This window comes from Danio aesculapii, chromosome 3, assembly GCF_903798145.1.
Source record: "Danio aesculapii chromosome 3, fDanAes4.1, whole genome shotgun sequence".
In the NCBI taxonomy this organism is placed as follows: domain Eukaryota; kingdom Metazoa; phylum Chordata; class Actinopteri; order Cypriniformes; family Danionidae; genus Danio; species Danio aesculapii.
In genome coordinates, this window is record NC_079437.1 from 29,346,137 (window position 1) to 29,358,636 (window position 12,500).

Here is a 12,500-nt window from a genome sequence, read left to right on the forward strand (position 1 = left end):
TATCCTCCCTCCCTGTTAAACTTGATCTAATCCATGTCCAGAAATGCACCCACTCTCCTGCTTTCACTTCTAATTCGGATGGAGGGAGCGATTCGTTTGTTAATGAATCAATGTTATGAACGACTCGTGTGAACCATCGATATCCCTGCGTATTAATGTGGATATTCATCTTTCTGATCTAAATGGTATATAACATTTGTAATATTTAATAAATTAGGGTGGACAGTATGCATATTGAGATGAAGGCACTGTTATTATCAGGCACCCTTATGTTACTTAAAAAACTAGCCGTTACTTGTAGCCGACAATAATACAAGTGTCTGGCACCGCAGCGTCTTGTTATCATATTTCATTTACATTGTTTACTGATTTTATTCAACAAAACTAGCATTAGCCTAGCATTTAGTGCAAGTTGGTGGTGCTTTGCCTTATGGTCTATGCAGTAAGAGACTATTCTCTATAACATCAATAATGTTACTTGTTTAGCACAAAAGTTTGTAACATACAAAAACGTAAAAAACGAAATCTCACGTCTGAAATGTTTTGCCTTTGTGCATTTTTTCTTTATTAGCTCATTTCTACACCCGTACACAGCACTAAAGTCCAGTATTTTCACATTGGCTTGAATAGTGCGGTTGAATGACATTTGTCCTGGGAGCGCTGTACAAACGTAGCGGTATTGACGCATTCTCAGCGTCTGAATGCGATATCTAGTGTATATATCTATGGCGCGAGCAGGCTAAACAAAACAACTCTTTGAGGAAAGCGCATACTGTGACCAGCAGATGGCGCTGTTGAACTTTAATGTATTTTTTGTGTGTGTATTGTGAGTTCCAACTATCCCTAATATTTTATTTAGTTAACACTTTCCAAAGAGACCTATAATTCAGGGACAAAAGTGATTCATTTGAACTCATTCACATTCTCTTTTGGCTGATGAGACCACCCAAACCCTTCACTGGTAGTTAAAAAGCAAACACTTCTAATATTTTTCATATAGTATTTGATTAATGAATAGATATATAAACTTTGGCAGTTTTTTGTAAGAAAAATACATTTTGTTGACTTTGTTCTAATAATAATAATTCAATAATTTGAATAATAGAATTAAAATAAATATCCTAATAAAATAAATAAAAATAGCTTAAAAAAACTTGTATATACACTTTTTATTATTAAAAAAAGAAGTCAAAATTAGGACAAAATTATATTGTCATAAGTATATTTAGAAAAAATGTGACACTTTCTAGAAATAAAAAATGTTTTATTAAAAAATATTTTTTGTCAAGTCGTCATCTTTATTTCTATTGCACTTTTTATAATGACCCTTAATCATGACTTAGTATCATGATTTCAGCATTTTATAATTATGATGACTATATCAGTATGACGGGAGGTGACACAGTGGCTCAGTGGTTAGCACTGTCTCCTCACAGCAAGAAGGTTGCTGATTCGAGTCCCAGCTAGATCAGTTGGCATTTCTGTGTGGAGTTTGCATGTTGTTCCTGTGTTCACGTGGGTTTCCTCTGGGTGCTTCGGTTTCCCCCACAGTCCAAAGACATGCGCTAAAGGTGAATTGAATAATCTAATTTGACCGTAGTGAATGTGTGTGAGAGTGTATGAGTGTTTCCCAGTAGTGAGTTACAGCTGGAAGGGCATCCCCTGTGTAAAACATATGCTGGATAGGTTGGTGGTTCATTCCACTGTGGCGACCCTTGATGAATAAAGAGATTAATCCAAAGAAAAATGAATGAATGAATAAGTATGACATAACATAATTATTGCCCTCTGGAACAGTTTAGTGTGTTTGTGTGTGTTGTTTTTTTCTCTCCAGCAAGTTGATACTTTAAAAATAGACACAACTGATTTATGACACAAATGAGTCTTATTTTAAACTAGTTTATTAAAGCACAAAGATAAATATTCACTTGAGTAACTGCATTTGTCATCACATGGAATATAAAATGAATACACTTACTATTCAAAATCTTTAGTATAAAGGTTAATGCTATACCACATAAATTACTGGTTAAAATACTGAAGTAATATATTTTGGGTATGCACATAATTGAATCCACCTCAGAGATTTGTAACAAAGGCAGAATCAGGTTTAGAATGAAAGTCTCAATAGTTTCAATACGGATATTTTGTTGCTGTATTTTGCTTTCTACTCACTACCAATGACTGTTTCTTAAAGTCACACAGCCAACCTTCCCTTACCCTGTTTCCTTCCAAGACCCTTTTTCTTCATATGTTCACTAGGGATGGGCGATATGGACTTAAAACTAGATTACAATATTTTCTGTAATGACGATAATTCAAATTTATTAACTGACAAAAAAAAAGTCCTGTATTGAGTGCTGTTTTGTGTTCATTATTTATTTATTTTTTTTGTTGTGAGCACAAGTGTATTTATAATGTAAGGCAAATACACGTAACCTTTATCACTCTATAAAATACAATAATGTTGATGATGATATGATAAAAGTATGTTATTAAATCTCTTTGCACTTGCATTTTGAATACGTTTTTTCTTTGCAGAGGCTGATTTAATTTGGTTTTGTCGCATTGTAAACTCTTGACCAAACACATTTCAAAGTGTAGAGGCAGATTGTACACTAAATATATTTGTAAATTAACAGTTGTGGCAATATTTTGTGATTTTAGTGTTTTTCTATTCATTTATCTATACAGTTGAATTGCATAATGGGAGCTTAATCTTAAGTTTAACAACTTTTGATGTTGAAAAGTTTGAAAAAGTCACTTTTAATAACATTTTAATAGTTTACAGTGATGAATTTTCTAGGTTGATGTTGATGCTTTGTCTGTTATTTTACAGATTTATTTCAATATATGTTATTATACAATAGATTTTCAAATTACTAAAATATTAATGAAATCGACTTTGTTAAACTGCATTGTTGAATTTTTAATATTAAAAGTCGACAGAGCAGAGATCAAGGTCCTGTAATGTTTTTCATAACTGAATAAACAGAAAACACCTGTGAATCACAATATATGGAAACAGTTATTTAACAGATATTTTAAAAAGGTTTTATGTTTTGTTACAGGTATTATCATTACTTGAGTGGGAAGAATTTTTTATTTATAAATCGCATACGTTAAGATATCGCCCATCCCTAATGTTCACCCTCTACTGATCTTTCTTTCGGATCTGGCAGTAGGAGTTTCTGCCCACCCAGAAACCAGGCATGAGCCTGTCATTGATGCTGGTTGTAAACTGATGAACCAGTCGGACCTCCTTGGAGCCGTTCTCTCCCTCTTGCACTAGAAAGAACTTGATGATGCCTGCTGGCTGGTCGGCGTAGACGCCGATGACTGGGCTGAGTGGAGCCTGGATTTCTACGTTCACTCCGTTGTGCCAGACATGGTAGCAGGACCCGGCCCAGCCCACACCCCACGACAGGTCATTCTCTCCCAGACCACATGGGCCATCCTTAGCCTTCCGGCCTGCATTTTCACAAGCTACACCGATCACCACCCAGCCCTCGCAATCCACTTCCCAGTACCCACGACTGCCCAGAACGCCCTCCTTACAAAGCACCTGGAGAAAAGGGAAAACATCAGCCATTATTTACTCATTTTTACATTCTGTCATCATTTATTCACCATCATGTCTTGTTAAAGAAATGCTCAACTTTTTGGAAAATAGCAACTCCCTAAGTGTTAAACAGTTGACTTTTACAATTTGTGAATCCATTCAGCCGATTTCTGGGTCTGATGGGAGTGCATTTAGCTTAGTTTAGCATAGATCTTTGAATTTTGATCAGACCATTAGCATCTCACTCAAAATTACCAAAGAGTTAAATTTTATTTTTGTTGCTGGCATACCATGGCCAAAGATATTATGCAGAACCCTAGCTTGGTAACAACTACCAATGATTTTCAAGTATTGTGTAATATCATTGTGCCTGTTAGCAAAGTTCGTTGATATAAACACAAAATGAGGGTATAGTTTCTTGCCATATCAGCCTAGAAAATACCAACTTTTCATTGTTCCTTTAAAACTGACTTCATTCTGGGGAACTTGAGGTGATTTTGAGAACTTTATCAGGATGATATATGGATGGAGGAATTATTCAGACTTGTCTTGTGAGCAGTATCATCTAAATATTTGTTCCGGTAATATGAATCGATATAACTTTAGTTAATTATAATTATAACATGAAATCCTTATGACAAACAAAATGTTGTGTATTTTTGTATTTTGTACATGTAGCTGTTAACATATTTGTACATTTATTCTTATGTCATGAAAAGCAAATAAACAGTTCAAGGATGCACATCCAGTAGGCTGAAAGTCAACCACCACAAAAAAATAAATAAATAAAGTAGGCTCATTAGGCTCCAGTATCCAATTTACTTGTTGTGATTAATTGATTAAACGTTTTTTTTTATGATACACGGTATATTGGCATATGTCTAGTACACTGTAAAATGTTTCACTTGGTTAAACTTACAAACTCAAGTTCACCAGCTTTGTTGAAAATGTGAGTCAACTCAACTTAGAGAGATTCTTTGTTTTAACTTTAGATGTTGAGATTTTGAGTTAACTCACATTTTCAAGACAGCTGGTGAACTTGAGTTTGTAAGTTTAAGCAAGTGAAATGTTTTATATCAGTGGTCTGAGGAAGAACGTCTCATGTGGTGAGAATACTTATGTTCATTATTGGAGCTGTGGTGTGCCTACTTTGATTTTTTTGGTTCATGATATAAATATCTAAAATTATCATGAAACAAATTAATAAAAAACATATTTAACATAAATACCAAGTCAATCTCAAGATTTCATAGACTCGATATACATTTGCATTGTGAAGATGAATAAAAGTGTGAAGGGTTTTGAATGATGTGAGGAAATGAAAGGAAAGAATGACACAAGTTGGATCTAGTTTTTTTATAATTATGGAGCTTGTGTTAAATAAATATGGATTTATATTATTATCCAATCACAGAGACAGAGAATGAAGTGTGTACCTGTGGTGAATGTTCGTATCTCTCTGGCCTGTCCAGAACAGGACACACTTCCTCTGACATGCGCGACACTTTGGTTCCACCTTCTGAGAGCCACAACATTTTCTGAGCAGTTCTGTCATCAAGAGAGATGTTCATCCAGTCTACAGGAGAGAGTCACATTTTAGAGGATTAACAAATAAACCTGTCATACAGAACTATATAGAATATGTAGAAATATACTGAAAGGAAATGTTGACATACATTTTATCAGCTCAGCTCTAGTGTTGGGCTCAGGGATGTTAGGTTCATATGGTGGTGCTTTTGCTGTGATGGAAGGCAAAAGAAAAAGAGCAAGAGTTGATTATATTGTATTCAGTGATTGCATAATCCAGTTTAAATGGCAGCTGTCTGATTGAGACCCAGGCCTAATCTGATTTCCATTGTAGTCTGATCTTCACCGATTAGCACTATTAAGATGAGGAGGTCATTGTAATGATCACACATGCAAACAATGTTGATAGATTTACATGCTATTTTAAGCTGTGTCCAGATCTTCTCTATTATAAGAATGGTGAACCCTCTCAACTCCCAAAGTTAATGATGATGGTTTAAAAAAGCACTTAGCTTGGTTAAATGAAAGGTAACCATCATGACACCTGCAGTGATTTGATGATTGGCGATAGAAATAGTAACATGATTATGTTAATTATAAAAAATTAATGAAATCAAATGAAAATATAAGGTATATAATTATGACAAAAGTAAAGATATAGTAAAAACATTTTAAAAAGTTAATTATCACTCAAAATTAAGACAAGTTTTATATTTAGAAGAATAGTCAAGGGTTACAGTTTTCTAACATATTTCAAATTATCTTCTTTTGTATTCAACAGAAAAAGGAAGTTCATAAAGATTTGGAACCACTTGAGTGTGAGTAGATTTATATTTAGTAAAGACTCATTTTTGGGCAAACTGTCCCTTTAATACAAAGGAATATGTCACATAAAAAATATGAAAATATATGAAAGACCAATAAGGCCAAACATTTTTAAAGGAAAGGCACAAAAAAATTGTGCCATCTCACACAGTTTGACAATGTCAAGTGTCATGCAGCATCCAATGAAATTGCTGTATTTGAGACCTTATTTGAAATTTTTATGTCATATTAATTTGAATATAAACAAACATGCAAAATCAGATGCTTTATCGCCTTTCACAAAAATAAACTCAACAAAACAAGATCAAACTGTAGATGTCTAAACACACTACATTTTTTTTTTCAAAAATGCTGTTTTAAACACAGTTAAAATTTACACAAACTAAAGAAATACATAAAAAATAGCCATGCTCGTAAACACGATCAAACTGTACACATCTACATGTACGAAATAAAAATGTTGTAAAAGTGCTAGTACAATCAAACTGTAAATCTATGGATACTAAACAAATATATAAACCAAAATGGCCACCTTAGAATGGTCAAACTGTAAAAACGACATACACTAAAACAACTTTAAAAATATGCATACTAATATATTTTTGGCACCTCAACACAGTCAAAAGCTGCGCTGAAGGATCATTCAAAATTGGCACTGTAGCACAGAGTGTGCAAAACTACATGTAATAAAGAAATACAGTTAAACATGGCTGCCTCAACATGGTCAAGTGAAAAATGTACACATACTAAAAAACATGATACAAAATGGCGACCATAACACAGTCACACTGGTCAAACTGTAAATTTAGTGTCCCTCATCTCATGTCCCTCAATAAACATACAAAATGGCCATCTCAACATGGTCAAACTGTGTGAATCTATGAATACTAAAGAAACTTGTTGGAAAAAACAAGTCAATCTGCGAAACTATGTGGACTGAAAAAATGATTAAAAGAAATGGCCTCCTTAAAAGAGTCAAGTTGTGAATCTATGTGTCTGTACTAAAGAAACACATTCTAAATTGCTTCCTTAAAATAGCTAAACTGCATGTATAAACATACTTAAGAAACTATCAAAATGGCTGCCTCAGCATGATCAAACAATGCAAATCTATGTTCTACAGAACACATGTAAAGCATGCTGACACGATCAGATTTAATGTTTAATTTGAAACTTTTGGCCCTAATGGCCTTCCATAATACATTGCATATTCATAATATACAAAATGCTGAAGTATCACCACCAGCGGAAAGGCTAATGCTACTTTGCCAAGCAGAAACACTTTTAGCCTGGGAATAATTTTGCAGGTGCAGTTTGTACTAAATTTATCGAAGCAATAGAGGGCGCTGTGGTTGACAGTTAAAAAGAATTAGCTCAAATACCTGCAGATTTTGCTTCTGTTTTTGTCCCTTTTCTTCCTGTAGGAGTAAATAAAATACATTGGTTAACATCAGATGTAGTTTAGCAATTACCCTGACGCTACACAAGCATTCTAGAGTCTTCCATTTCCTTACATTGCTTTTTTGATCCCTCTTCCTTACCTTTGGTGTGCAATGTATCACCCTGTGGTATGCCACTCATCTACCCCCACTGTTGTTAGCCCTGAATCATATAGTTTACCCATGCCTGTCAAGGTTTAGGTTACATCTACGAAGCATGCTAGGCCTAAACTTACATTCATCAGGGACACACATCATAGGCTCTGACAGCAGTTTCTAAGAATATATTTTTTGTTTCTGCTGCTCTTCATTTCCATGGTGTTAGTGGCGTTGGCATGTTTATGTGCAGCTCTGGGTTTAACACATTTCTCTCTGCTGTTGACTTTTACAAGCACCTTCTGAGAAAACGACGCAAGGTCCTTTGGCATCAGAGCATTTTTCGCCTGCCTTTTTAAACTGCGGACATTAGTGTTAGTTGCTCCCTTAGGTTATAATGAGGCTTAGTGGCATTAAGGGCAAAATGTTAGTCGGTTTAAGTGTTAATTGGAGGCAAAGGGGGAAAAGGTCATTGTAACAATAAAATAATCAACTAGACTTGAGTGTTTAATACTTGAGGTTACAATGAAAACATTTTATTTAATATCTTATTTTCCATATAAGTGATGTATTGTTTGACATCGCTTAATATTTTTCATTCAATGTATTTTTAATGCAGTTTTACTGTAAAAATACATTATATGTTAAAATGTTTGGACAAAATCCAAGTGTTTTTTGTTTAACTGCATTAATATAAGCTGAAAGTTAAAAGTTAACACCTTATGTAAATCCTTTTTTCAATTAATATTTATTTTTAGTTAATCTAACAATATTAGATATGTTTTAATCTTATTTTGAAAGGGAATTATTAAAATAAATCTCTTTTCTAAGAGAAATCCTGAGAAATCGAAAAAATCCTGAGATTATGATATTAATGGTTTGTATTTTAGGCTTTGTTTTGATTGGCTGCATGGCTTGGCCAGTGGGAGGAGTCAGAGGTGGCAGGGTTTCGTGACAGTGTGCTCTGCTAAGTGATTGTGTCAGCTGTGTTCCAGTGCAAGCAGGACGGGCGTTTGTGTCCACCTGTTCAAGACCTCCACCGCCGTTTGTGAACTTGCTGACAATAACCGAGAACAGATTGTTCAGTATCACCTTCATCATCGTCATCAGTATGATCTTTTATCAGCATTTAACTCTCCATGGGCCGTTTATTTGATTTGTTGTACATCTCTGGGCTGCCTTTATCAAAGACACATGCGTTACATTCTTTACTGGCATCGATTGTCTCCACCTTTCCATGGAACCTTTCAATTGCACAGAATGGTTCCTTTAGGAGCTGTTAGTCATTTTATTTTGATGGTATTCCTAGGACATTCAGTTAACTGTTAAGCTGGTATATGTCAGCAGCAGAATAATATTAGTGAAGGATTTTGACGTCATCTAGACTGCTGAGAGCAGTGTTTGGGTGAATACAAATATGTGATGTTGATAAAAACAATGCAGGTGTTTGAACAGTCTCTAATTCTGCCTTTGAACAATTTTGCATTCAAAACAAACTTTAAGGGCTTTTGAAATGTATAGGATCAATTCACCAGAACTACATTTTCCTATCAGGCCATTTTCCTGGTTGCATTTGCTAGAAACTAGAAAGTGATGTAAGCCAGCCCATAATGACATTAAGTGTGGTATTCAACAAAAACAACATCAACTAGTGAATGCTATGATGGAACTGTGTTTTTTTTTGTCATAGCAGAGCTTAAACATAACAATTTAAGTTATGAGATGAAAAGTGCAAATACTATGAATAAGCAAAAAGTAAGGCTAATTCATATCATCAAAGCTGAGAAAAGAATACAGTGGGGGAAAATGGCAGATAAATGACACTAACATTAGCTTTCTGTATGTTTTGGAACACCACATTCTAGACCTGTAAATATGATTTTTATGTTATGCTCTATTGTTTATAATGTGGTGTTTCATTTAATGAGTGCAATATTACATGCAGTAGTAGCCGCAATGTTTACATTTTGCATTTGATTTAGCAATATATATTTTTATTTATAATATTTATTTGATATATTATTATATAATGATTATTTTATATTCCTACATTTGTAATGAAACGTGCTCTAAATCAAGTGAGAAATGTGTTCAACTATGAATGAGATAATTTAAAGTATACACTTCTCAGCATGAGAGTTCTCAGCATGTAGTTAATATTTAAACTATTAATTAGTTAAATTTAAAAAAATGACACTATGTCCTGATATGTCAGGGATAAAGTACACACATGACATTTTTAATCACAGAATAAAGCCAGACAGGCTTTTCCGCAGCCTGTGTTATTTAGCGGTTGTTATCTTGGGATAACATAACTTGCTTGGAATGTCACTACTGACCAATCAGAATAGAATATTCCAGACAGCCATGTAATAAATGTTGATATCAAGATATAAGATGTCTTATATCATAATATGATATTTTTGTCATATCGCCCAGCCCTACTGCATTGCTCAATTTACAAATCATAGCATCACTTGTAGTGATGTGCTAGAGTACACACATGGGTGCTAAAGCCCCTGTTGTTTTGGCCTGATTTAGTTTGAATTGACAACAACAGACCAATTCCTTCCTTGATTTTATATTTATTTATATATATATATATATATATATATATATATATATATATATATATATATATATATATATATATAAATAAGAGAGAGAGAGAGAGAGAGAGAGAGAGAGAGAGAGAGAGAGAGAGAGAGAGAGAGAGAGAGAGAGAGAGAGACCTTAATCTTAACTGTAGTGAAGCCAAACTAGTCTATCCTGGTTATTATCATCAGGTTCTTATATAAATTTGGAGTCTGGTGCCTTGACATCAAAATTCCCACATTTTCATAGGATCAAATTACAAACTAAAAGCAAACATATTAGAAAAATCCACAATTCAACATAAGCATAATAAGAACATGATGAATATTGATGATGTATTTCCCAAAATCATTATTAGTCAATTATGAAGTGTGCTTCACACCAGTGAGTGAGCTTGACAAACCACCTGTAGAAACACATTCTCTCACAAAATACCCCTTCCCTCTCCTTACTCTTGAACTAAATTCTCTAAAGCACGAACAGTTCCATTGTATAAGATTGTATTGCCTACGCTTGTTGAATCGCTGAATTCCTTCTCAATTGTAAGTCACTGTGGACAAATCCATCTACTGGCTAAATGTAAAACATAAATGTAAATGAACTATCAGCATTTCAGAGACTGAAGCCTCTAGAATCAACCATTAGTGTTAAGGAGGAGTGGGCTTTACTCCAGATTATTTTATGCCATCAAGAAATTATGAGATACAGGCTATACAAATCCAGGTTCTTGAAAAATGGCAGCTCTGTCATGAATCTTTCTTAATGTCAAGCACATGAAGTGAAACCTTAGATATAATCCGGGTACACATATACTGTACATTCCATCACTTGCTTTGCACATCCAGAGGAATGGATGGCAGAGGAACGAAGGGAACAGAGGTGGTAAAGGGATCAGGGCTAGAGATTAGCAACTGCTGCTGACAGGTCACTCCATCAGTCATGGGCTGGTTCAGCCTCTCCCTTATAGGGGCTGGTATGGAGAGAGTCGGGAAGAACGAGAGGAAGGCGTCCAATTTAACAGACAGCATACTGTGTTATACTATATCCTATATACTGTATCTCCAAAATAAAACAAGTCAGAAAGATCAAAAAAAACATTGGATGATGAGTTTCATCACACAATCTGAAGTCATGCAGTTGGTTTCTTTTAGTCAGGCTTTTCTAACTGGTGGGAGATTTATCCCTGGTGTTTTGTGACAAAGACCACAGAGAAATACTGTTAACAAGAGAACATGGATGAGCTGTGGGTGAAAACCACTATGTACAACATTAGATTGTCCACAAAGACTTATTTACTCACATGTTTTACCATATCAACTGTTAACGACTAATGGCCTAGAAGTCTTTAATCAGCAATGATTATTATATTAATCATCATGGGCAGCGTCTCACAGCAAGGAGGTCGCTGGTTCGAGTCCCAGCTGGGCCAGTTGGCATTTCTGTGTGGAGTTTGCATGTTCTCCCCGTGTTCATAAGGGTTTCCTCCGGGTGCTCCGGTTTTCTCCACAGTCCAAACACATGCGCTATAGGTAAATAGGCCATAGTGTATGAGTGTGTGTGTGAATGAATGTGTATGGGTGTTTCCCAGTACTTGGTTGTGGCTGGAAGGGCATCCTCTACATAAAACATATACTGGAATAGTTGAAGATTTTTTTAAACACATTTCTAAACAATAGTTTTAATAACTAATTTCTAATAACTGATTTATTTTATCTTTGTCATGATGACAGTAAAAAATATTTGACTAGATATTTTTCAAGACACTTCTATACAACTTAAAGTGACGTTTAAAGGCTTAAATTACAAGAAAGTGTTTCTCAAGTACATTTTTAAAGAGCAATTAAACTTTCAATGTCCAAATAAGAAGACATAGATACCTATAAAAACTTCTGTTTTTGCTGGGAGTTACAGTGCTATTTTAGGATTATTGTAGTTTATCAAAATCATCAGAATGCATTTTTATTTTAATTTTAGCAATTTGTTGCCTGTTTTTGTCATTTTTATGTCCTTCATTTAGTCCCAGACTGTTTTTGTCCTTTTTCTTACTATGATTGCGCATTGCAGTATTGTCACATGATGCAGGTTACACATTGGATGTAGAACACTGCACTGCACCTAAACTGGAATTTACACTTTTACCAGGTTCCACAAATAATTTTTTCTGATTTCCATCTGGTTGTTGTGACATTTTCCAACGCAACTTGTGTGAGTGTACACATCCAAGCAGAATTTTACTGTGTGGGAAATACAGAGAAATGTAAACGCTCAACCATTCCAGTAGTATCTGGATGCAGCGTTTATGATACAAGCTGTGAGGGGTAGGGTTAGGGGTGGGGTTAGGTGAGCCTATTAAAAAAGTCTGCAGCCAGACCCCTCTCAACCATGTAGAGACAGAAATGACTTGCCATTATACAATCACATAAATAACATGAGGCTGTTTTGTTTGTTTAATAAAA

At 34.7% G+C, this 12,500-nt stretch overlaps 1 protein-coding gene across 1 annotated transcript in view; it reads right to left on the bottom strand.

Moving 5' to 3' along the window:
- Window positions 1-2,866: 2,866 nt before the first annotated feature.
- Window positions 2,867-12,500, bottom strand: part of zgc:195001 (uncharacterized protein LOC567531 homolog) — a 15,767-nt gene continuing 6,133 nt past the window's right edge. The window contains exons 2-5 of the mRNA XM_056453589.1: window positions 7,297-7,332; window positions 5,239-5,301; window positions 4,999-5,138; window positions 2,867-3,565 (exon numbers count right to left, since the gene is read on the bottom strand). Coding sequence (XP_056309564.1) covers window positions 3,155-3,565; window positions 4,999-5,138; window positions 5,239-5,301; window positions 7,297-7,332 — 650 coding nt within the window. The 3' untranslated portion in view covers window positions 2,867-3,154. The remainder of the gene's footprint in view (window positions 3,566-4,998; window positions 5,139-5,238; window positions 5,302-7,296; window positions 7,333-12,500) is intronic.